At 48.2% G+C, this 26,046-nt stretch overlaps 1 protein-coding gene across 1 annotated transcript; it reads right to left on the reverse strand.

The window, feature by feature from the left end:
• Window positions 1–711: 711 nt before the first annotated feature.
• AMFR (autocrine motility factor receptor) lies at window positions 712–26,046 on the reverse strand. Its single transcript, XM_066242418.1, has 14 exons — window positions 25,462–26,046; window positions 17,535–17,627; window positions 15,486–15,650; window positions 13,868–14,020; window positions 13,380–13,420; window positions 13,083–13,215; window positions 11,512–11,645; window positions 10,601–10,711; window positions 9,871–10,061; window positions 8,030–8,133; window positions 5,967–6,101; window positions 3,686–3,769; window positions 3,084–3,268; window positions 712–2,295 (listed from the first exon to the last, which is right to left on the reverse strand). The coding sequence occupies exons 1-14, from the start codon at window positions 25,726–25,728 to the stop codon at window positions 2,148–2,150; spliced, it is 1,944 nt and encodes a 647-aa protein (XP_066098515.1). The 5' UTR covers window positions 25,729–26,046; the 3' UTR covers window positions 712–2,147.

Consider the following 26,046-nt stretch of genomic DNA (forward strand, 5'->3'; position numbering starts at 1 on the left):
CTGGGACTGAGGATTTATATCAATGCAAAATGTCCACATACAACAGCCTCAAAATGGGCAGGGGGAGACCAAACTAAGAACCTAAGATCTCAACAAAATAAGGCCCCTAAGGAATAACACAGATGACTTCTAAAAAGCCCGGAAGCGAGGAGAGCTCCGCGCCCAAGCATGGAGTGCCCAACCACCTCTAGTTCCGATCTGGACTACGGGGCTGAGCACAAGAACAGGCTCCCTGACACACACACACACACACACACACACACACACACACACACACCCCCGCAACAGCCAGGAGAGTGAGAGCTCACGAGATCAAGCCCCAGTGGGACACTGGTCTAGCCTCCTGCCACTGCCCTTAGCAGCTCTCCTAGATGCCCCCAAGAAGTGACAAAAGCCGAGTCATAGTGCCCAGAATCCTTAACTATCCAGGTGCAAAATAAACATGAATTTAAGACTTCTCTTCTCAGTCATTTGAGGGTATACAATGCACCTCTCCACCTAGATCACCGTTCCATTGCCACAGGCCACTGTTTCCAGACCGCAAATTGACTTCAAGCAATCTTATCTTTTCACACATCTGAAACATTCAGCGTCACCTTTAATGTGTACAACCTGCAAAGTATCCGATGGAAAAATCCCTCCAGCCAAAACGGGATTGAAAGTTGGCCCCTCTCAGAAAAACTGCTTAGCTTCAGCCACACACACACTAAAAATAGTTTGCTTTTTTTTATTATTATTATTTTACAATAAAAACAAATAGCTATGCTCTCAGCAAAACAAAACACATTTTTTAAAAAATCACAGAAATTTACTAACAGCATTTCAAAGGTAAGGCTTTTGAAAGATTTATCGAAATAAATTATCTTGGCCTAAACATTGACTCATCACTCTTTTTGCAATTACTTTTCAACATCCTAAAAACTTTCAGTCTAAAATACATTTCACTTTGCCAATAATTTTAGGTAATACTGGATTCTCCCCCAAAGGACTACCAAAAAACTATGCTTTCAAACATTAAAAAAAAAAATCTGAATCCAATAGGACATAAAACTGAACTAGGTAACCTATCATTGCGAGTTTCAAATCCTTAAAGTTAAATGCGGGAAGAATTTGAAAAGGGGCAGGGCCTGGGTCTGCTCCCAGGCAGGTGGGTCCCACGTTTTACCGCTCCACGTTTAATTAAGCCAACAGGAACAAAGTTAGGAAAATGAAGGGCTGCAGAGAAGACACACAGGCTGCCGCTTCCTTCTTCCGGGAAGCCCTCTGGGATGTCCTCCCCCCTTGTAAGGCCTACATTTTTCTCCAAGGACCAAATCCGCGGCCTCTGGCATTGCCTAATTCACCTGAACTCAAACCACACACAAAGCCCACTGTCAACCCCTTCAGTGCTGACCTCCCCTAAGTCCAGGGGCCATGAAATGCTGAGAGGAGAGGACAGCCACCAGGGGCAGCTCGTGAGACGCAGGAGCACCAGCGTAAACAGAAACAAAGCCGGCTTTGATTGGGGCTCAGACAGGAAGTCAGGATGTCCTGGGACAGAACGAACCATCTGCTCACACTCCACAGCCCTGGGCTCCTCCAGCTATCAAACCAAGGGTTGTTTTTCCAGGATGCCCAGCCAGCCCAGGGACCCAGGAGCCCAAAGGTCCAGCTTGGAACATTCTGATGTTTCTGACTGAGAGCAGAACCTGACCGAGACCCTGTCCGGAACTTGGGAGTCAGGCTCCTGCAGTGCATCTCAGCTCCCCGCAAACCCTGCCGCCACCCCACACTTTGCGCCGCCTCTGGAGCCAAGATGCCAGCATCTGCTGCGACTTAGGCATAAAGCGGTCATCAGAGCTGCTGGCCACAGGGTCTCTGGCCTCCCACTCCCTCCTGATCGCCCCCAGCCCTCGGAAGTCCAGTCAATGCCAGAAGAGATCATGCCTAGAGTTAAAATGTGCAGTGCTCCTAAAGGGAAAAGAAAGGTCACATAGAAAGTATTACAAAAAAGGATTAAATTTGTCAGCTGTCCAAACACTATTAAGACCACATGCTTTATACAGTGGCGATGCAGTCGGCCCGCTCAGCAACTGCGGGCGGGATGAGGGCAGCTCCCGGCAGGAGGGCGCGCCGCTCGCAGGACGTGGCAGGGAAGCCAGGGGGCGCTAGGAAGTCTGCTGCTTCTGAAGTCTCCTTTCTGCGGCCGCAGCCAGCATCCTTCGGCGCAGGGTCATGGGGTCAGAGGTTGTGCCTTCTGAGGCCAGGCTGCTCTCTGAGGCCGAGTCATCTTCAGAACTCCGGTTCAAGAAACGCCTTGAACAAAAAGAGAGGGTCTGCACGTGAGGCGAGGGAAGCTCTGGACTACACAAGGAGACGCCTGCCCCCCCTCGTTCTCCCGGTACTGCAGGAAGTTGTCACTCGGGCCGTCCCATGAAAAGACACGGGAGCAAACGCCATCTGCCCCAGGGAGGGGGCTCATCAAGAGGCAGGTCAGCTGTCCCTGTCCTCTGCCTGTCTCCTCCCCACATACACACACAGCACGAGTGCCCATGCTCAGAAGGTCTATGCTGGGCACCACACCTGCCCACATGAACACAGTGCTGACCCCGTCCCCAGGAGTTTAAATAGAAGCCCCAGCACGCCCATGGCACGCCAGGCTCAGCGGCACTGACCCACGTGGTGACAGGCGGCTCCAAGCACAGTCTGCACCCAAGGCCGGCGGCCGGCTCTGTCTCGGCACTTCCGCTTTAAGTCTGCCGAGTGGATCTAATTACAGAGCCCCCTCACAACTGGCAGAGCCAGAACAATTCAAAGAGAGCGCTCAGAACCGCTGGCCGGAGGGCTGTCCCTGTACGTGTGGCTGATGGTTTATGTCCACAGAAGACAGGCGGCAGCTGCGGAAGTTACCAGTTGAGACCAGGATTACCAGATCCTCTTGTTTTCCAAGAGGTTGAAAATATGAACTTTTAGGTGACACGGTATGGTTTTTCAATGTTGGCATCTGTTTAAAAAGACATGATTGTGGGCCTGACATGACAAGGGACTTCAGGCCACTGGCTTCTGACCTGTGGCGGCCCAGCCAGGGCTGGAGAGCCACTCACTTGCGAGCCTGCTGCAGGAGGTCGTCCTTGCGCTGGACGAGCATGCGCTGTCTCTCGTCCGCGGACTTGGAGAAGCGGCTCCCGCGCGCCTCGAAGTCTTCCCCCTCACTGGGCTCCACCTCCACCTCGCTAAAGTCCAGCGCCTCCTCCAGCTGAGGGCTCAGGTCCAGCGGCACGCGCTCAGTCTGCGCCCGAGGAAGCAAGGGGCCGTGTGAGCACAGGCCGCCCTCCCAGCAGACCTCCGCCTGGCCAGAGTGCCCCAGAGGATGTCCCTCTGGACCCAAAGGGAGGTGCGGGTGCTGACGGCAGAGGTGGTTCGTGGAGGGCGGGGCCCCACGGGGCTTGCTCCCCAGCAGGGCAGGGCCTGGCTCACACTGGACTTCCGGTGTCAGTGGGAGAGATGAGCAACTACACAAGCATCTCCAGACTACACTCTTCTAAAATTTAAACAAGTCTCATCATGCTCCTCACACAAATGTTATACCCTCACCCGACTCTGAAAACAGTCGAGCAGATAAAAAGGGTAAAGTCTAAGGCTGATTTCATAGCCAGAGGAGAGAGCGGGGAGGAGGGACGAGAAGCACTCTGGTTGCGGGCCTTACCTGAGCGGAAGCTTCTCCCTCCTCCGGGTCACCGCTCGGCCTTTCCACAGGACTGTTCAGTGCAGGTCTAATGCCGTCTGACCGCTGGAGGAGACAGTGCTACAGTCAGTACAGAGCTGCTCCACGCTAAGGAGCAGGCACAGGGATACCTGGGTGCGGAGGGAGTGACGGTCTCGCCAGTCTGAGCCTCAGCAAGACCCCAGCACCAAAGAAATACAAATGCTGCTAGGATTACAGACGGACAAAGGGGCCCAAGAGTTACCCACTGGCTCCACATTCTGTTTCCCTTCCCATAACATAACTGCACAATAACAAGTGACAGCAGGTGACACTGACGGCACACTCTGTGGGAAAGCCCCGACCTGGTCATCTCATTCCTCTTCCTCATGTCTTGTGAACCAGGTGCTACTGTCCTCATTTCAGCCAATGTGAGATCCTGGCCAGCGCTGCAGCCCTGAGGCCCTCCCACAGCCCTGCGCGCAGCACTGCTGGTCTGTCCCCCCCCCCCCCCCCCCCCCCGGCCCCAGGACTTGCTCTGTCTGCACCAGAACCTCTGCCCTAGAAGCAGCCCCCAGCCAGTGAGTTACGGGAGCTAGTGTTTAAACACCCAGCTCCTCAGCTCTTGGGAGGCACAATGCGTTCAAAACTGGGTCCCAGAGTCCCCAGTGGGGTCAGCTCTCGTTAGCTCTGACCAGAACCCACTCGACGGCAAACCCTTTAGTGGCTGCCTGTCCTTCGTCTCACGGCCATCAGCTGCCTGTGTTTCCTGGAACGCTTCTCAAATGAATTACTGGCGTGTGGACACCTGTCTCAGGGCCTGCTGCTGGGACCTCCAGAGCCAACGGCAGGTCAGACAGGTAAGGACAGGTGCACCTCAGCTAATATCCCAGCTGCGGACACCAAAGAACAGGCTCACTCCCTTTTCAGAGATTCTCAGGACTTGATTAATAGATGTCCATGTTTTCATACCCTGAAGTTGAATAATTTCTTGGTAGATGATTCCCTGGTTCTCCTTGAAAGCTTGCCTTTAAAACGTTAACACTTCCTGTACGCATCAAAGGGGTTATACAGGATGGGCCAGGAAACCTGACCCTTTTAGACAAGTCAAGAACACAAGCCTCACATGGCTGTTATACCTAATGGGAAACCACGCCAACGCGCAAAGCTGGCCAGAGACACATGGCCCTGTCTTCTGGAAACGAATCGGCACACTACAGCCATGGGCCAGGTTCGCCCCGCTGCCTACTTCTACAGCTCGGGTTTCACCGAAGGCAGTGGTGAGTAGTTACCAAGAGGCTGCATGGTTCACAAAGCCTAAAATATTTCTTCCTGCCCTTTACAGAACACGGCTGCCAGTCCTGTCCACAAGGAACCGAGCGAAAACCTCCCAGACTGGTGAGAGCAGGATGGTTTGCCGTGTATATCTGCATACACACACAAAAATGACCCCCCCTCCCCCCCACCTGACCAGGCGGTGGCGCAGTGGATAAAGCGTCGGACTGGGATGCGGAAGGCCCAGGTTCGAGACCCCAAGGTTGCCAGCTTGAGCGCGGGCTCATCTGGTTTGAGCAAAAGCTCACCAGCTTGGACCCAAGGTCACTGGCTCAAGCAAGGGGTTACTTGGTCTGCTGAAGGCCCACGGTCAAGGCACATATGAGAAAGCAATCAATGAACTAAGCTGTCATAACAAAAAACTGATGATTGATGCTTCTCATCTCTCTCCGTTCCTGTCTGTCTGTCCCTGTCTATCCCACTCTCTCTGTCTCTGTAAAAAAAAAAAAAAAAAAATGACCCCTCCCAAATCTGTTCTTGTCTCAACCCGAGCCTCTTTGGTGCGTCCGTTCTCAGCCATAATTTGGAAAGCTGGGGAAATTACAGAAACAAGTCATATATAACAGTGGTCCCCAACCTTTTTTGGGCAATGGACCTGGTTAATGTCAGAAAATATTTTCACGGACCGGCCTTTAGGGTGGGACGAATAAATGTATCATGTGACCGAGACAAGTGTCAAGAGTGAGTCTTAGACGGATGTAACAGAGGGAATCTGGTTATTTTTTAAAAATAAAATATTCAGACTTAAATATAAATAAAACAAAAATAATGTAAGTTATTCTTTCTCTGCAGACCGGTACTAAATGGCCCACAGACCAGCACCGGTCTGCGGCCCGGGGGTTGGGGACCACTGATATAAGATCTAGTTGTCAAAGTAACTAACAAAGTCTAGAGTATTAAATCTTTGCGATGACAGAATCCATTTGTCATGCTTAAAAGCCCAGCTTACCTGCGTGGGGAAAGGTACTTGAATCCGGCCTTCTAAAATGTTGTCTGTGGTTATTTCAACTGAGCGCGTCAGCTGGAGGTCCTGCAGCACGAGGGGGTACGGGACCTGGGGAAACATTTCTTGAATCTGATGCGCCTGTAGGAACACAAACACAGAGACCATGGAAGGTCACTGTCCGCAGGCCCTCAGTGAGGCCATGGTGGACAGGGGCTCCGGGCACGGACCTTGGCACCCTGCCTGGAGAACAAAGGCAAGCAGCCACTTCGGTTGTGCAGATCCCCATCCAGCGACACTCCCTTTATACTTTCCCAGGATGACAAACAGGTAACTTGAGACAATATCAATTTCAAAATAAAGACCTCCTCAGAGAGAAGTCCCAGAATGCCTCCTCTGAGCAGCCTCCCCCACCCCCACACCAGATCACTGCTCACTGCCCTCGGAGGGCCACACAGCCTGGTCCACGTGGCAGGCGCCGAGCACCAGCTACCCAGTGTACTGCCTGTCGCAGGGGCGGGCTGTCGTACACATGTTGAATAAACACATTAACGTGAAGGGATAAATGGGCAAATGACCAATGACTTTCTGAAGTACTGGCTGGGCTTACCCATGGCAGCCAGAGCCCCTGCCCAAGCAGGACTAAGGTAGCTGGCAGGCTAATAATCCTGCATTCATTATTACAATGAACACTAAATTTCTTTTTTTCTTTTCTTTTTTTCTCCTTAAGTGAATAGTGGGGAGGCAGAGAGACAGACTCCTGCATGCGCCCCAACCGGGATCCACCCAGCAAGCCCCCTACTGGGAAATGCTCTGCCCATCTAGGACTGTAGCTCCTTTTGGCAACAGAGCTATTTTAGTGCCTGAGGCGAGGACATGAAGCCATCCTCAGTGCCCAGGGCCAACTTGTTCCAATTGAGCCATGGCTGCGGGAGGGGAAGAGAGAGAGAGAGAGAGAAGCGGAGAGGAAGGGGTGGAGAAGCAGATGGTCGCTTCTGCTGTGTGCCCTGACCAGGAATTGAACCCAGGACGTCCACATCTGGGCCAACTCTCTACCACTGAGTCAACCAGCCAGGGTCCGAACACTAAATTACAACGGTGGTCAAACATGTTTCTCCACACTGTGAAATAAAAATATACACCACATGACAAAGCTTAGAAAAATATGAAGAATCTTGAAGTATATGAACAACATTCTTATGCCAATAGCGTGCCTCAGTATATCAAGATACATAGACACACAGGTGTGTATGTGTAGTACATATTGATCTATTTTGAGAAAGGAAAAGAGGGGGATCAAAACCAGTAGGCCTAGCGCAATTTTTAATAAAAGGTCATTCATTCCAGTCAACTAATTCCCCCACTATTTCTGAATCAGAGTCCAACACTGGCCTAGATCAGTGATTTTCAACCTTTTTCATTTCATGGCACACATTAACTAATGAATAAAACTCTGTGGCTCAAGAAATATACTTTTTGCCAATCTTACAAAAAAAAAAAAGGTGTAATTGTGATTGATTTATATAAAAGAATAATAAAAATAATAGTAATTACCTACCCTTTTTGTTCCAGTTATTTTTTAAAAAATCAGGTGCCTATGCTTGTATATAGGATTTCTGGTACCAAGAATTAAGTAATCAGAGCAACCTTATTATGCGATGTGACCAATAAGATGCCCTCACACCAGATGGCTGTTGTAGTTTTTTTTTTTAATCTAAGGGAGAAGAGATCAGCGCCCTGACTAAACAGTCAGCTACTGCATATTTCAAATTTTCTGGTGGCACCACAGTTGAAAATCGCTGGCCTAGATCACAACAGTGAACTTGGTGCCCAGAAAAGGTTAGATTATCCGCCACAGAAAAAGAAAGCAAGCTGGTTTCCAAACCAGTTTTAAAATTCAAAACACAGAAATCTGAGTGATCCCAGTGAAGAACTAAGATGCCCCTGAAGTTCCTGCCGTTCTGTCAGAGCGAAGTACAGCCCAACACGGTCGCTCCCACCGCACACGTGTCCCAGCTCCGTCCCCTCCCCCCATTCACCATCTTCTCACAGCAGCCAGCGGCCCTTACCATCGCGTTCAGCTGGGAGTTGCTGGCCTGCGTGATGCCTAGAATGTTGGTGGTGTGCATCACTTCGACTGAAAAACTCGGCAGCCAACTTGCAATCCGGGACCCTGAAACAGAGAGACCGGCGCAAGTCTGAGACCACTCTCTCGTGTCAGCTAGCTTAGCGCTGGCCACCCCACGGGGACAGCCGGTGCTCACCAAGGGCGCACTTTATGCCAGGCCTTTTGTGCGAGCTGTTTCACATGGATGACTCGTTTAATCCTCCCTAAAACCCTACATGGTACCAACTATGTAGTTTTATCTCCATTTTACTCTTCTTAGAGATTTGAGTCTAGCTCCCTAGGGTTTTGGTCCACAAGTCACTCGGAAGCTAGGTAACTTGCCCGAGATCACACAATTTGTTTACAGTGGCCAGGATTTGAAGGCAGACACTTCTAGAACACTTCACCACTAGGCTTCCCTGCTTTCCAGGGCCCTGGAGCAGGTGGCCTAGAATATTAGGAGGCGTTCACGGCTCTAAAGCTGCAACAGGGGTGAGTGTTTGCTCCTCCTTCACACTGTACACAAACACTACTCATTTAGAGATATTATTTCCACAGTTATTTTCATCAGTATTTTCCCCTTAGTAATTTGATTTAAAGACCTGGTAGTCCGATTCAAAATTCGTTTCCAAGAGTTCTATGACCGAGCTTGTGGGCCAATGGCACCCAGAAGTCTGTTGCTTCTGCTATTTCCCTAAGAAAAAGGGACCTGGGATATAATGCCAGCAGTTACTGCCTGTAAAACTACTCAATATCAAACCACACATTTAAGGTAACTTTTCTTTCCTTCACAAGAAGCACTGAAGCATGAAATATAAAAACAAGCCCAACAGCCATCTCACAGGTCTCGGCCAAACAAATGTGCCCATTAAAACACTGGATACACCTCATGTACCTACTAAGGAAAAACAAAATTGAGCTTTTCTATTTTGAGCAAGTTTTTAGTAATAATTCACATAATAACAGCTTATATAACCAGGACCCATGTCCAAGATCAGCTAGTATAGTTCAGAAGTCTTACCTGGAAGAGGCCTTCTTCATTAGTAGCCACCATAGCAGCCCTGTCTAAGCCCCTCAGCACCCCAGCCTGGCCAGCTGAGCAGCCCTCCTCTCCTCCTCCTGACACCTGGCCCTATTGCCCCGCCATTCCCTCTATCAGGGATCTCACTCCCACCCTGCTTTACCTTTGCAAACTCAAATCAGACAGCTGAATAGCACTCTTCCTAACAGAATGCCAGAGAGTTTCACAATAAGAAACAGAAACTCATCAAAGCTACTGGTATTGAAGTTGATGCAATGTAATGGCTGATGGTATGAATTACAGCAGGGTGATCAACCACCCCTGGTGAGGCACCCATGGCCTTGGAATTTCAAGTGTGGTTTTTATTCCAATTCCTTTCACCACCACTGGGAGGCAGGATGTTCACATTTTATGGACAAAGAAACAGGGTCTCAGCTCTGGTTCTGCTCTGACACGCACTGGAAAGGCTACTCAGTGACCAGCACTGTGTGCTTAAGGACAACACCAGTGCAATAAATTATTAGCAACAGTGAACCATGAAACTGACCACGTGTGCCCCTGCAGGCAGGGCGGATTTGCTCTCCTGCCTCCTCCTCCTCCCTGCCCCACGCCGCCCACGGTCACGGCGAATCTGGCAGAACGCTGGTACACAATGACCCCTGGGTGCTCTCAATACCTTCTGAACATTTTCCATAGAAACTGACTGGCCTGTTCGGGGCAGGTTATAAATTAAAACGGCATCAACCCTTGCGTATGCTTTCTAGAGGCTTGAACCAACTAACCATCGAAGTGGAAGAAGTGATTGTGCTGGTTCAGGCGAGGCCTGCCTTCAGCGGCTGCCACAGGAGCCAGATTCTCATCCAGGTTCTCTTCCTGGTGGTCCGCCCGGGCTCGATTACTGTCGGCGATGTTCAGAGACATTCTGCACGTCGGGCAGGAGGTGTCTTGTTCCAACCAGGAACGAAGGCAGGAGCTACCAAAAAGTGCAAAATAAAATACCCTTAGCATATTTTGTGAGAATTCACCAGAAGTACTCTGAATGTATCGAATGTGTTGTAATTTTACTTTCTATTTGCCACTAGGTCACATTTAAATGTTGAGAAACATCTGTTGACATTAGCTCTCTGCCCCACTTCACTCTAATATACTTGTGGTATGTTCAGCTGTGAACAATAGCCATTAACATATGTGGTCATCTACCAAGCTCCTGGTCATGACCCTCCTTCAATACGACTTCGTCACGTGGCTCACCACCTTCCTTCCCCACTCTACTTGGCCACCTGAAATGCCACGTGGCTGAATGCTCCTCTCCTCCAATGATCTGTTCTCCCACGCTACTTCCGCTGCCCGTCAACACTGTCATAACCCTGGCTTTCTCTTCAAACCCTGAAGAGAAATCTGAAGTAATGTCCCTGCTGCTCTGCTAGGATTCATCTTGAGCCCGGATGCAAAAAGCCCCCGCCTGCCCTGGACAGAACACCAGCCCCATGCGGCCCTTCCAGGAGCTCCTACTTGTGGAAAAGATGCCCACAGGGCAGCTTCCTCGCAGCCTGCATGGAGTCCCAGCAGATGGCGCAGTCATCGTTATTGACAGCCAGCTCCTCCGGAGTGGCAACTGCGAACCTGTGAACAACACAAGGCACCCAGCACGGGTCAATTCCACAAGCATCTTCTGAGCAGCTCTGCATCGACGTCACCTTTCTAACTGCACAGGCACAGAGCAATTCGGTACAAAACTGCCAACATCAAAAACATTATACCTGCTTTCTCGTCATGGCCTATCAAAGAGCAAGTAAGAAATTTATAGAGAAACAAACTTTGTCTTAACAATGGCTCTTGTTAGTGACGACTTGAGGGAACATTTCTGGGCAAATCAGAGGAGTTAAGACCCCCAGAGAGCCAAACTGCCCCTTGGGGACCAAAGGCTTACCCATTCTATCTCACACTTTAAGGCTTGGTTTAGCCTCAGGTTGGCAAGTGAGTGCCTCCTTCAATGAGGTTGTGTGAGAGTGTGTGAGAATGTGTATGTACAAACATGCATGTGTAAAGAATGAGACCCATTTTCTTAAAGAGGGCAGACGCGCACGGAAGTTTCCGTATAACAATGATGATGATAAAAATGACATGGTAATAAGGACCTAATATTTACTGAGCACATACTACGTACTGGGACACTCTCCATTTATTACGTGCACTGCCCACTGGGCCCCCCCAGCAGTCCCGGGAAGAAGGTTCCGCCCTCAGCCCTGGAGATGAGGCAGCCGCAGCTGGGGAGTAAGGGAACTGCCCACAGTCACAGCCAGGCGGCCGGGCCCAGAGCCTCCACTCTTCACCACTGTTTCCCGTCTACAAAAGCAACGTCTCGCACCAGCTGGGGCCTGTTTCATTAAAGATCTAAAGTGAGTCAGCTCGCGCTTCCTCACCTGGCTTCCATGTTCCCAACAACATGCAGATAGTTCTTGTGCCGGCGGATCCGGCGCTGCACCTCATGAAACAGGTAACGCAGCTGCATGAAGATGACCAGGCTGGCCATGGAGAGCCAGATGTTGCCAAATAACTGAACAAGAGGGAAAGAGAATAAAATACACGATGAAAATGAAGATGAACTTGCTAGGGATGACAGCGAGGAGTGCAACAGAAGCTTAACGTAGGTGAAGGTGAAGGTGAAGGTGAAGGTGACGGGAGCGATCCCCCAGGATGCCAATGCGCGTGCACGCCTCCCCGCCCTGAACGCACATCTCCGCCTAGTCCCTCCATCACCAGCCGTCAGTCCTGGGGAACCAACCAGAGATGTAACAGCTTCATGCAGATATATGTAAATCCACAGAATTATAAAAAAAAAACGGGAAATAAACAAAATGTTCAATAGGGGAATAATTAGGCTGTAAACCCATATATGTAATATAATAGTTATTAATTATACTTAAAACATTACATATTAATATTATATTTTATATTTTTAAAGAAAAATTAAATAGGAAAAAATATTTAAGTGAAAAGAGCAAGCTAAAACTACCTTAACAAAACCAACATGTGATTTTAAAAAAGTATGTAAAAAACTAAATATAATCTAAATACCCATTACCGTATTGAGTTTGGTTAATTAAATCAACATATATCTGTATGATGGAATTTGTATCTTGATTGTATTAAAATGTTTTAGAACTCTTACTAGCATAGGAAAATGTTCATAATACATTAGATAAAAAGCCTATACTATATGTCCAAAACATCTTAATTTTTGAATGTATATATGGAATATAGAAAGAAGCAGTGAATACAACAAAATGTTCACAGTGATCTCTGGGCATTTGTTGGGGATGGAGGGCTCTTTTTTTTTTTTTTTTTAAACAAAAACTATACCTGGTTTTTTTAAGTATGTTTTCAAAGTTACTTTCAACGTTATTTATAAATGTGCTGTGTCTAACCCAGTAATTTTTAAACACTACTTTGATAGGCTTATAATTTAAATAGAATGCCCCCCACATGTTGATTACCACCATCACTAGCTCACTGAAGGGCTGGCCAACAAAGGCGGTATTCAACATTGTGATTTCCTGCACACCAAAGAAAAGGTAAATAATGAAATGGGAGGAATCAGGTGTAAAGATGTTGTTTTTAATTACAAAGATGGAAAATTTATGAATCCATGAAGCAGCACATTCTGCACGAATTCCCATCACCACCTAAAAACAGCTGCCAGATACCAGAAGCCACAAAACCTGTGGGGAGAGAAATCCCCTTAGCTTTCTGCTAAGCGTGACCTACTGACCTGGTGAGCAGAGCGAACTGAGCCTCCCAGAGATCCAGCAGCTCCTCCCGAGCCGGGCGCCCGCCTAAGAGGCTCCGACACTGCTTTTACCCAGTGCCGAAAGGAGGGGGGCACAGCTGCGCTCCATTTTATGGTCTCATGGTGGTCCATTCACCAACATTTCATTTGTGAGGGTCCCAGGGGCCTGATGCTGAGCAGCTCGGCTCTGCTGAGGACACTTACCAACATGTGAATGTGATGCATTAGGTCCAGGGACAAGAGAGTGAGCTCCATGACAAAATCTGTGTAATAGACATACGTTCCCTTTCCTTCCCAAGTCCCTTCGTGACTAAGGTCCCAAAGGTGGATTATGTATCTGCAATGAATACAGAAAAATCGTCTGAATGGCTTTTGTTACAACTGAATTTGGTTTAAACATGATATAGAATAGTCACATTTTTATATATTTTATACATGTTATAACTTAAAATCAACTGTATGAACAGACTTCAATCACCTTCCTCCCAAATTTCAACTCACCGTAAAATCACATGAGCAGTTCTGACTGTAACAAGAAGAGACTGTAAAAAAAAAAAAGATTTATTTTTTCTTTTTAGTAAAACTCAGGATCCCTCAGGCCAAACTTACTTTTACAAAATGGTACAAGTCAAACATTTCTCAGTTCAATTTAAAAGCAGGTTGTTCAAGGGGGGTCAGGTGGGGGTATTGGATGAAGGTGGTCAAAAGGTTCCCACTGCCAGTTATGAGATACATAAGTCCTGGGGTGTAATATACAACATGGTGACTGGCACTGCTGCATGCTGTTTGAAAGTTTACAAAGAGAAGAGATCTTAAAAGTTCCCACCACAAGGTAAAAACGTTTTTTTGGTATCAATATGAGATGATGAATGCTAACGAAGATGTATTATGATAACCACTTCACAGGATATGGAAGTCAAGTCAATACTCTAGCTTCCTTAAAAATCTCCAGAAATGTGATCAGAGCAAGAGCCTCCGTCTGCACGTACCTCCACAGCCATGAAAGCCAGCGTGTGCATGCCGTGGATGTAGCCCGTGACGCAGCAGACGACGGCCAGGCCGCAGCAGGACAGCAGCATGGCCATCAGCAGGGACAGCACCCGGCCGTGGCTGCTCATCGGCGTGGTGGGAGAGAAGGAGAGCTGAAACACACAAACAGGAGAGGAAGCTCATTCTTCTTCACTGAGAAACACAGAGTTAATCTGGGTGGCTTTGCTTGGGGATGTGCGCTTGCTGTGTGGCCTACATGAGTATGAACTGATATACAGAGGTCTTGATCATTCCATCCACAGCATATAACAATGTACATTACATTTTCATCTCAATTCTCAAGGGTCCTCCTACCAGTGGGACTATAAGCCTCTAGAAGCAATTTTCAAGAGGTATGAAGTCTCTTGTAACACACAACAGGACCCAGGACAGCACCGCATGGTAGTCTTCCTTGATCTTGCCCTAGCCCTCCTGCCCAAAATCCACTGGGAAGACACTCCTAGACTGAAGTGTAACCCAGGTGCAGGTGTGCTACTACACCGCTCACAAACATCAGGGGATCAGAGAATGTGCAGATACCCCAGTACTTTCAGCCTTCTGTCTAGTGCATTTTCACCAATGAAATACAAGTTGGTTTTGCATCTCATTTGCATAGTCAAACAACTTTCTTTGACTTGTTTGCTTTTCTGATGTTCTTGTTTAATTTAAAAAAAAATCAAATACTTCATTTTTATTGCTTCATATTCATTTTGAAATATCCCCTAATTTTTGTGAGCAGTATACATTATAATGCTCTGTTTAACAGCATGCAAGGGGAGTGAACAGCTTGGAAAAGAAGGCCTGGAGCGGTAGCTCCTGAGCAGGAAGGTGTAGATAGCAAACCAGTTAGGGAGGTTAGAAGCTCCTGTTCCTCACCTTGAATGGGGGTTGGGCTGTCAAAGAGCTATAAAGACTGTGAGACTCCAGTGAGCTCAGAGAGGTGCAGAGCCACTGGTCCATCATGACCAGGGAAAAAGGGGCAACAAGGCCCAGGAATTGGTTTAACCGAAGGGCACGACTGTAGGCTTAACCGGGTTCCAGGAACTCGGGAGCACTCAGGAGCGAGCATTCACCTGCACAGCTCTGACCTGACGCCAAGAGGCACATCTTGTGCCCAGACGGAAAACAATTCACTTCTCCTGGGACCACGGAAACCGGAGAGCTCATTCAGTCCTTGCCCAGGGGTGGAAACAGTGTAAACTAATCAGAAAGAAGAGCTCCAAGAACCAGAATAAGAGGGGAAAACAATGGAAGGAGACTAGAAGAAAAAGTAAAGCCTTTATTGTTTATATATTAAGGTTTCCTTGTGCTGTGATCAAAACAGTTTGTGTAGGTGAACTGACCCCACGTGGGCTGTAATGTCACTGGTAGGGGAGGAAACCCCCACCCCCGGGGGACATCGATTCTGCATTCCTTGGTTGTTGAAAAGAATCCCTCAAGAAACAGGCAGTGGGCCCCTGATCCCGGAGGCTTCCTCAGAGCTACTCCGACGTGCCTGCTAAGCTCAGTCACATTACAGAATACACACCTGGCAGACGTGTGACAAAGTAAGCCAAGAACTTTGAGCTAAAGACTCACATATTCAAATCGGTCCTTGCAGAGCTGAACCATCAGGTGCAGAAATACAAGCCCAGCAAACCAGAGACACCACATGACCACCTCTCCCACTGTCTGGACATTCAGCACACCGAATATGAAAATGAACTTGTAGAAAATAAAATTCCAAAACTTGTCTTTGAGGTGCTAAAAAGAAAAATGTTTACAAAAGTTAGGATCATCATCACACTTAACCTATTTAGGAGAGGGTGGCATAACATAAGCTGACTTCTATAGAGAAAATATTCTCTGCTCAGCGGTAGCATTTGTCCACAAGAAAATACAAGGCAAAGCAAAAAAAAATAAGCCCTCTGAAGAATAGAGATGAGACACCTAGAAAGTAATTTGCGGATTTTGGATTATAATCCTAAATCACTTACAAAATTTTAGCAATCAAAAGGGGAGTAATACTAGTCTAGTATCTTATGAATTAAATTATACATACACTTATACTTCCAACTCAAGAATGCTACTGGATGACAGTAGTTAAAAAGTCATCACAGAACAGCAGGAAGCCCTGACCTGTGGTGGTGCACTGGATAAAGCGTCGACCTGGAATGCTGCGGTTGCCGGTTCGAAACCCTGGGCTTGCCTGGTCAAGGCACATACGGCAAGCTATCGAACAACTAAAGTGAAGCAACTATGAGTAGATACTTCTCAACTCCCCCCTGCATAAAATCAATAAATAAGACCTTTAATTAGAAATAAAAACAGAACAGCAAGGAAAACATTCTCTACACTGAAACACCTGAACGTGATGCTGAGTAATAAATGTGCCCATTATGATTCCCTCTGGGTCTTGTAAAAAAATCTCTGCATACTCCAAGGCTGACTTCTGTAAATTTCAAACTGATACTTAACATATTAGACACAGAAAGCAGCATCTAAGGCCCGCTGGAGCAGGCTCAATCCATCAGCAATCAGATGGCTTGCCTGGCCTGACCGATTTCTGGCCCTCGAGTCAGAAGTTTTTCTTGAAGAAGAAAGAAACATCAAAAGAAGCTTCTGTATCCTACGAAAAAGGTCTACCTTCTACTGATCCCATCGGGGAGGCTTCTGGAGCTGATACTTTGGAGAAAGTGATGATACTAATGAAGAGCCTCTGGGAAAACAAGCATGGAAGTGCTCAACCACCCAGTGACTTCATCTCAGCCCTCCGGGAGGACTGGCAGCTCTGACCACAGGGGGTCTGGGCTGACAAGGGTAACTGAGGTGTGAAACCTGTTATACTCTAAAAAGAGGACGTTCCTGTGACTTAGCACTGAGATCAGAGCAAGTAAAATAGGGTTTTGTTGTACATGTTACTTTAGAGCTGGGCCAGTTCTAAATTCTTATTTTAAAACACACCATACTATACTCTAGCCACTAAAATCTTTGGGAACTGCCGATCTGTGCAGTATCTTGTGGCCTAATTCTTTGTTGAGAGCTTGTCCTGCTCACATATGCGTTCTAAGAATAATGTTCAGTCAGACTATCTCACCCAAAAAAAATAATAAATCACTTAATTTTCTGCTTGTTAGAACAATCCTAATTTACTTTTCCAAAGGGGAAAATTAAAATCTCTCAGTAGCATCCCTATTTTAAAGACTGATATTTATGATTATTCAAACTAAAATCTATGCTTCTTAAAATTACATTCATAAAAGTCATGGGAGAAACAGTTATAAAGAATAATATTGGGACAACTTGGCTGCACTGAATATGGACTGTGGATTACGCAAAATATTCTATCAATGCTGAATCTCCTGGTTTTGACCACTGTGCTACAGTTATGCAAGAAAAAGTCCTTGAACTTAGGAAATACATATCAAGTATTTAGAGGTAAAGGACTATGATGTCCACAACTTACTCTAAGATCAGAAAAAATAAGTATATATCAATAACAGGCAAATGTTAAAGCAAATGAGACAAAATGTTAATGATTCTTCACAGTATTCATGCAACTTTTCCAGAAATTTGAAATTGTATCAACTATAAAGTGAAAAGATAACACTGTGGTGGCCAGAATCCGTCCTTACTGCCTGGACTCACCTGTCTCTCGCTCACTCGAAGGGGGCCGAACACCATACACTGGATCAGCTTAGCCGTCAGCATCAGAACACAGCAAGCAGTATTGACCAGAACCTGTACACACACCAGAGAGAAAAGGTGGTTTCCTCCTGCTGGAAACAAACGCAGCTCTAAAATGAGACATTAGGAACTGGGCCGTCATTTCCACTAACTGAGCCTCCCCGCCCTCTCCCAGTACGAGGTCGGTGATATCTGCAGGAGGACGCTTTTATACGGCGGGGTGGGCAGGGACAAGGAGCAGGGAGAAGGGCCTGTCCCCTGCTTCAGTGAATTCACAGGCCTGTCTCAGTACGCACCAGCCGGCAGGCCACGCTCCCCTTTCCTCTTAACCAAACTGTGTGAAAACTTTGTACTGTACGTGCACAACTGTTTGGACCTTATAAACTGTAGATATGTCCTAGGTACATTATTTCCTACATTAAGATTCTGATAGCCTGACCAGACAGTGGCGCAGTGGATAGAGCGCTGGTGTGGGACACGGAGGAACCAGCTTCGAGACCCAAGGTCACCACCTTGAGCGCGGGCTCATCTGGTTTGAGCAAGGCTCACCAGCTTGGACCCAAGGTCGCTGACTCGACCAAGGGCTCACTCACTCTGCTGTAACCCCCTGGTCAAGGCACATATGAGAAAGCAATCAATGAACAACTAAGGTGTCACAACAAAGAATTGATATTTTTCATCTCTCCCTTCCTGTCTATCTGTCCCTCCCTCTGACTCTGTCTGTGCCACAACACACACACACACACACGCACACACAAAAGACTCTGACAGCCTGACTAGGCAATGGTGCAGTGGACAGAATGTTGACCTGGGACGCTGAGGACCCAGGTTCAAAAGCCCAAGGTTGCTGGCTTAAGTGCGGGATCATAGACATGAACCCATCATCACTGGCTTGAATCTCAAGGCCTTTGGCTTGAACCCAAAGTCGCTGGCTTGAGCAAGGGGTCACTGACTAAGCTGGAGCCACCACCCCCTATCCCCGTCAAGGCACATATGAGAAGCAATCAATGAACAACTGAGGTGCTGCAACTACCAGTTGATGCTTTTCATCTCTCACCTTTCCTGTCTGTCTGTCCCTGTCTGTCCCTCTCTCGCTCGCTGGCCCTGTTTTTTGCTAAAAAAAAAAAAAAAAAGAAAAAGAAAAAAAAAGATTCTGATAGCCTCAAAGAGAAGTTTTGTAGAAAAGAAAGTCATTATGCACAGTCAAAGCCAGCACCCAAATACCCTGCTCTGCCCTGTCAAACAAACAGGAGGTGAGGAGAAAAGGGTGGACTGTCGCCAAAGAGTCCCAAGAACATGAAGAACTAAGAACCAAAACAGACATGAATATTTTAAAATGCACTGTAATGGGACAACCTGACAACCAAAACGTACTCCATGCTTGGCCTTGGCCTTCAAGTAAAGGTTCTGGGGCAGCAGAGGGGAGAAACCAGCGGAACGAAGAAGAAAACTGGCCAGAGGGGCTGAGGACCAGAAGGCAACCAGGAGGCAAGGCAAAACTAAGGCCTTCCTCAATAACACAATCAAGAGATGGGGCCCTGGCCAGGTGCATCAGTGGATAAAGCACCGACCCGTGCACCAGAGGTCGCTGGTTCGAACCCAGGTCAGGGCATATACGAGAAGCAATCAATGAGTGCACAACCCAACGGAACAAATAAGTGAAATGAGTTGATGATTCTCTCTCTCCTTTCCTCCCTCCATCTCTCAAAAAAAAAAAAAAAAAAATCAAGAGAGGGCTATCCTTACACCTACAAATCCAGTGCTTCCACAGCGAAAGAGTGGGCTGCCCGCCCACGAGGGTAGTGTGCCCAACACAGTACTGATGCCCAAATGGTTTTTAAAATACTGCATGATCCAAAAAAGTCAAAAGGGCCTTCACAGCAACAGTACAGACGGCTTATCAGAGCCGATAAGTTCACATCGAGGTGGCCACATTCCTGTTCCCAGGTCACTCCCCTATCCCTTTAAAATGAGCTCATAATGTCTTTTGTTTGTTTCTTTAAAAGGGGGAGGAGAAGAAAGAGGAGCCAGAAGACAGTGATATAAGGAAGCAAGCTCCCCAAGATCTCTTTGGGTTCCCTAGTATTTCCCATATGTGCCTTGACCAGGCAAGCCTCAGGTTTCGAACCGGCGACGTCAGCGTTCCAGATCAACGTCTTTACCCACTGAGCCACCACGGGTCAGGCAGCAATGACACTTTCAAATAAAAGTTCTAGGAAGACATGAGGAAACAAGGGATCATGTCAAACCTGAGTATTTGTTAGTGTAAGAACCCTGGTGCCTCCTGTCCATCCACCCTTTAGTAGAACGGCCCTGATTCATTAGAAAAATATTAAATTATGTTTAGTTCTATTCTGCCCACCTGACAGGGCAAGGAAGGGTGTGACATATTTCTAAAGAACTGAAACAAAAATAGTTCTGCTGAAAAATGAAATTGTTCTGGTAATTAAATTCCTCAAATAACCAGGAAAAAAATCCCAAATTAATTTTTCAAAACATCCTATATCCCTAACTTAGGACTCCCCGTGGAACAGCCCCATTCACGACGTTCCAACTGGTGGCTTAGAACCCTAACTGTTAAGGCCATAAAGCAAGGCTCACCTCCACTGTGCTTCTCAACCACTCAATGCAAACCTCAGTCATGGTAATTAAGAAAATCGCCCTAAGACTGCGTCACACAGGTAAAAAACAGGACTCTGCACAGCCTGTAACATCACAGGTCCGATCACACGAACCCACGGAACCCCACTCAGTTGGCCAGACTGGCCTTTCCTCCAAGGCCCCTTAAGAAAATTTCCCTCCCAAAATGGTTCTACTGTTCTAAGAAAACAGAAACTAAATTACAAGATAGTTTGGCCTGTGAGGAAAAGAGAAAAGGGTGATAGCAATGCCTAGGCCTCCCTGCTCACTGTGCAACCCTGGAGGTACTCTTGATCTTGTAGAATGCTGGCCCCCAAGGGGCATTATTTATGAGCTTGTGGGGAAACCCGGTTCAACTACAAGGAACGGCCTCAAGGACATGATGAGCATGGGTATTTCTCTGCTCTCCTCTGACACCAGCAGGAACTTCCACACTGGTCTGTCTCCTCCCTTTCGGGACAACTGGAATCTATCACCTATCTGCAGGCTCCCAGTGACAAGGATAAGATGCAAAGAGGCATAGTCTCCCTTTTTAACATTCGATTCCTCTTTTCACAGCACTAGGGAAAGGAATGAGATTATGACCACAAAGCTAGCAAGTGAGCAAACAGAAGTCTCCTTCCCCCTCACCCTGAAGATTCTTTCTACATTTTTGTTTAGTAAGATGTATATCCTATTATTTATGAATTTAGTCTTTTTTTTTGAGCTGCCCCAATATTTATGGAGCTAACATTTTTCTCAATTTTCTTTGGAACAGTCAACTCATAAAGACTCAAACCTAGTAAATCACTTTCAGAGGTGAAGATGGGCTCTTGACAGCAGTCAGCAACTTTTCCTCTAATAGGTTATCAGTTAGAAAGTATTTGGGGCCACACACTCTCTGTCACATATCTTCCTTTAAAAATGGAGAAACCCGGCCTTGGCCGGTTGGCTCAGTGGTAGAGCATCAGCCTGGCGTGCAGGAGTCCCGGGTTCGATTCCCGACCAGGGCACACAGGAGAAGCGCCATCTGCTTCTCCACCCCTCCCTCTCTCCTTTCTCTCTATCTCTCTCTTCCCCTTCCTCAGCCAAGGCCCCATTGGAGCAAAGTTGGCCTGGGCACTGAGGATGGCTCTGTGGCCTCTGCCTCAGGTGCTAGAATGGCTCTGGTTGCAACATAGCAACACCCCAGATGGGCAGAGCATCGCCCCCTGGTGGGCGTGCCAGGTGGATCCCGGTCGGGCACATGCGGGAGTCTGTCTGACTGCCTCCCTGTTTCCAACTTCAGAAAAATACAAAAAAAAAAAAAAATGGCAAAACCCTTACTAGGTATTAGACTGTACAAAAACAGGCTGGGCCTAACAGGCCATCCCTGGTTGCCAACCTCTGCTCTAAATGGTCAGTTCACTTTTATCCGTTTTTGTTTCTTGTGATTATTTCACCTTGAAACTTCTATTTAAATTATTTGATTTGCACATAATTCAGGACCTTAACCCTCGTTTCAGATTTCTGTTTCTCCATTTTCCCCTGACCTTTCACAACAGAGGCAAGTCCAAACAAAAGGAAGACAACAGAAAGGAGAAAGCAGTGATGAGCAAGAGTAAAGCGATGGAAAAAAATCAACCACCTGATTAATTCAGAACAATGATGGAATGACTCAAGAGGTGTTTTAATGGAAGGGATATGTGAAAAACGTCAAAGAAGCTTAAAAATGAATGACAAGTAAAACCTAATCATCAACGAAACTTTTCTTTTTTATTTTCTTTTCAGACTTTATTTATTCGTTTGAGAGAGAGAGAGAGAGAGAGAGAGAGAGAGCGCAAGGGGGGGAGGAGCAGGAAGCATTAACTCCCATATGTGCCTTGACCAGGCAAGCCCAGGGTTTTGAACCGGCGACATCAGCGTCCCAGATCAACGTCTTTATCCACTGAGCCACCACAGGTCAGGCAGCAATGAAACTTTCAAATAAAAGTTCTAGGAAGACATGAGGAAACAAGGGATCATGTCAAACCTGAGTATTTGTTAGTGTAAGACCCTGGTGCCTCCTGTCCAGCCTATTCCCAGTGCTCATGCCAGAGGGCCACCTGGAGTGACCTCCTTGGAGGGAGGAGGTCTTAGGTCACCACATCTCCTGGCCTCTTCCCACTCTACATAAATCCACCTTCTCCACTGCTGCCCTAGTCCCCTGAAAAACTCATCTCATCATGACAATCCCTCCTTCCCTCCACTCCCACCTGAACCCTATGGCCCACAAAATAATGCCCTTTCTCCTTAGCACAGCACGTTAGGTCTATATAAACTGACATTAGCCCCATACCCCGTCCTCCCCCTAGTCCATTTCTGCACCATTAGTGTGCCTGAGATCCCAAGGCTCCCTCCTTCTCCCTGAAACTGACCCTCGGGTAGAGCTACATTTTACAAGTACCCCAAGTGAAAATGAACCAAGTCGCCAGAGGCCCACACTTGGAGAAATACACCTTCCAGAGGGGTTGCTACCTCTTCCCTTCTCTCCCACAGCAGGGTCACCTCCCCCACCTCCCGAGTCTCTTCTCCGCCTTCCCGGCCTCACTCTGAAATGGAGTATCCAACAGAGTTTGAACTGAACAGCCCAGCTGATGCACTGCTCTGCATCCGCACTGTCCACACACCAGCCCAGGCTGTTTTCTCTCCCGGAACGCCCTATGCTGCGTGCTGGGATCCCACCCATCTTCCCAGCTGGGCTCAAATCCCACCTTCCCGGCAGCCTTCCCTAGACATCAGTTTCTTTTTCCTCTAACTCCACCATATTTTCTTTATATGTCTATTATCGCTTATCCATTTGCCTTATTTGTATGTATATGGATTGCTTTTGAGGGTAGGGTGCAAATGTTCACACCTATGATAGAGTGCCCCAAATAGCATCTTCGAAAGGTTTTAAATTCAGTTTATTAGTCAAAAACCTCCTGAGATGGCCATCAGACCTACATGAATCTATAAAAACACATTTTAGAGATTCCAATTATCAAACAATAGCTAGCAAGATTTGCAAATGGGCAGAAAGATCCGTTTGTTCTGTCTTACTTGGTTTTTAAAAATGGAATCCTAATGTCTTTTGGGCAGGGCACAGAAAGGATCCACTCTGACAAAGGCCCCACCATCTAGTCACAGGATAGTGCTGTCTGTCCTTCCACAGAGGGAGTGTTGGAGATTGTGACTCCTACTCAAGAGAAACTGTAACAGTGCACACACACGGAGGGTCTGAGACACCAGGGCAGGCCAAGATGGAAGTATGAAAACCATAGAGAAACAATGGGGAAAAAAATAGTAAGACCAACAGATAGAAAGAAATGATCAAATTGCATTAGGCAATACCGCTATTGAAAACGTAGGAAGGAAAGAAAATTTTTCTTAAAAGTAATACTTTCTATGGGGAGTAAAAAAAAAAATCAACAGGTTCTGTGTTTTTTTGTTTCTTTTCTTTATGAAGAGGTGTATTAACCTTGAAATTTAAACATGGGTTTTGTGTAAAATTTAAAAAAACCTCCTAGGGGAAAAAACCATTAAACAATAGTAGTTGTAATATAAATACTATAGTGGTTCCTTCTCAAAGGATTAGTTATATCTTATACTTAAAAAATTATCGAAAACTACAATCTTACCATTTGGCAAAAGCACTCTTCACATCAGTTTAAGTTGCTTATCTGCTAACTCAAATGCAAAAATAGGTTTGAAATTAAGAGATGTGAGCGGAGTTCTCTCTTGATTTGAAAGTGCTATATGGTCCAGCTTTACAAAGAAGGGGAAGAATGGAACTTCATCCCCCTCCCCTTCTGCTAATCTCTTCACAGAAGAACCAGGAGACTTAATTCAGAGCTCACGGAGTTCACAAATCCCTCTGCTTCCTGATGAAGTGCAGTGGGACTAATTATAACCAATGAGTTGCAAATCATCTATATACTTGGAATATTCATCTCAAGTCACTTCCAGCCTACCCTCAACCCCATATGGGAACTTGCCAACGGAGACAAGACCCAAGGCGCCACGGTAAACCCAAGTGACAGATTTATAATCCTGGAGCAGGTTTTCTGATCACTGTGGGATTTATATAAAAAGGTATTCAAGGCCAAGGTGGAAGCAAAGCTCTTCACAAAATAACTGTTGATCTGGCCTGGCCTGTGGTGGCGCAGTGGATAAACCTTCGGCCTGGAATGCCAAGGTTGCTAGTTCGAAACCCTGGGCTGCCCTGGCCAAGGCACATACAACAAGCGAGCAATGAACAACTAACATGAAGCACCTATGAGTTGATACTTCCCAATCCATGCTCCTCTTTCTCTCCTGTCTCTGTAAAATCAATAAATAAAGTATTTAAAAAAAATAAATAAATAACTGTTGATCTGCCCAGCCTGAAATGATCTGTTCTACTAAGCGAAAGCAGTACTGATGCCTTCTAAATGGTGCTTAATCTCGCACCGGCAGACACAATGGAAACCGCGCTTTAAAGCGCATCAGCAAAAAGAGAAATTCTGAGTTAAAATGACGAGCCCTCTTGATTCGCCATGTTTTTGCTGTCTTCTGACATCAAAGGAAAAGGTCGTGAATCACCAGGTAAAAGCAACAGGAACGGAAGCACGGTCTGTTGGTTTGTTTGACCCAAAGAGCCCAATCACAGACTAAGTGGTAGCAACAACAACAAAAGTTGTGGGAGACGGCCTCTCTCCTAACAGGGATGTCCAAACACACCCCGATGTCCCCAGGTCCCCACACTCCACGCCTCAAGCCGGTCTGGCCCAGGCCCCTCCTCTGAAACCCGCTAGGCCACAGCCCGGGGCTAAGCCGCTCGGAAAAGCCTCCCGACTTCTCTCCACGATTTAATGAAAGAGCTGGTTGGTGACCGGCTCGCCCAGCCCACTCCCCCGTGGGGACCGCTGCACTCCGGGGCCTTCCGGTCTCCTCCTCGGGGACCCCACCTTTTACTCGCCCCTAAACCTAACCCCCCATCGGCTCCCGTGCCCCCCACGCCCCGACCCCGTCCTCCAGCCCGGCCTTCAGGGCGCCCCTTCCCACGACCCCCACCCCGATCTCCTCCCCAGACCCCCGCCCCTCGACGCCTCCAGGGCTCCCGCGGCAGCGCGCTCCCGACCCCGCCCCCCGCCCCCCACCCCCGCTCGGGGCCCGGGGGGAGGGGACCCTCGGCCCAGCCACGCCCCCCGCAGATAATGGGCGCCCCGGCGGCCCCCGGCCCCCGCCCGCCCGCCCGCCCCGCCGCGGCGGCCCGGGCAGCCTCGCTCACCCACACGAACAGGCTGTCCGACAGCAGGTACTGGGCCACGTCGCGGGCCCCGGGGCCGCCGGCCATCGGCCGGGCGAGCGCGGCCGGGTCCGGCGGCACGGGCGCCGTTATCGGCTCCGGCTCGCCGACCCCGGCCTCGGCCTCGGCCTCGGGCTGGCTGAGAGCGCGGTAGGCGCTGACGATGGTGCCGAGCAGCGCCAGGCCGCTGAGGCCCGTGTAGGTGCGGAGGCTGGGCCACGGGAAGCGCTCGAGGAAGAGCAGCGGCATGGCGGCAGCGGCGGCCTCCAGCCCCCAGGCCTCCCCGCGCTGCGGCCGGGCCCCCGCCGCGGCCTCGCCCACGGCGCCCACGGGCTCTGGCGTCGCCGCCGCCGCCGCGCCGGGCCGAGCCGGGCCGCTCCTGGCCGCTCGCGCCGCTCCCGCTGCTGCCCCTGCCGGCGCGGAAGAGCCTCGGCGGGCTCGGGGCGGGTCGCCGCCGCCAGCAGGGTGCGGGCGGGACGGGCGCGGGGGCGCGGCCTCGGTCCCCCGCCCCCCGCGGTCGCGCCGCCGCCTGGCCTGGGAAGGCCGCGGGCTCTGGCCACCAGCGCC

This window comes from Saccopteryx bilineata, chromosome 9 (assembly GCF_036850765.1).
Source record: "Saccopteryx bilineata isolate mSacBil1 chromosome 9, mSacBil1_pri_phased_curated, whole genome shotgun sequence".
Classification (NCBI taxonomy): Eukaryota; Metazoa; Chordata; class Mammalia; order Chiroptera; family Emballonuridae; genus Saccopteryx; species Saccopteryx bilineata.

Bases quoted from the DNA above. Each gene is read 5' to 3' on its own strand.
- AMFR (XM_066242418.1), bottom strand. From the start codon at position 25,728: ATGCCGCTGCTCTTCCTCGAGCGCTTCCCGTGGCCCAGCCTCCGCACC. The intron at 13,421-13,867 runs GTACGTGCAGAC...TTTTTTTTACAG, and splicing joins TGGCTTTCATGGCTGTGGAG to TCTCTTCTTGTTACAGTCAG. The intron at 3,269-3,685 runs GTAAGGCCCGCA...CCTCGGGCGCAG, and splicing joins AGGGAGAAGCTTCCGCTCAG to ACTGAGCGCGTGCCGCTGGA.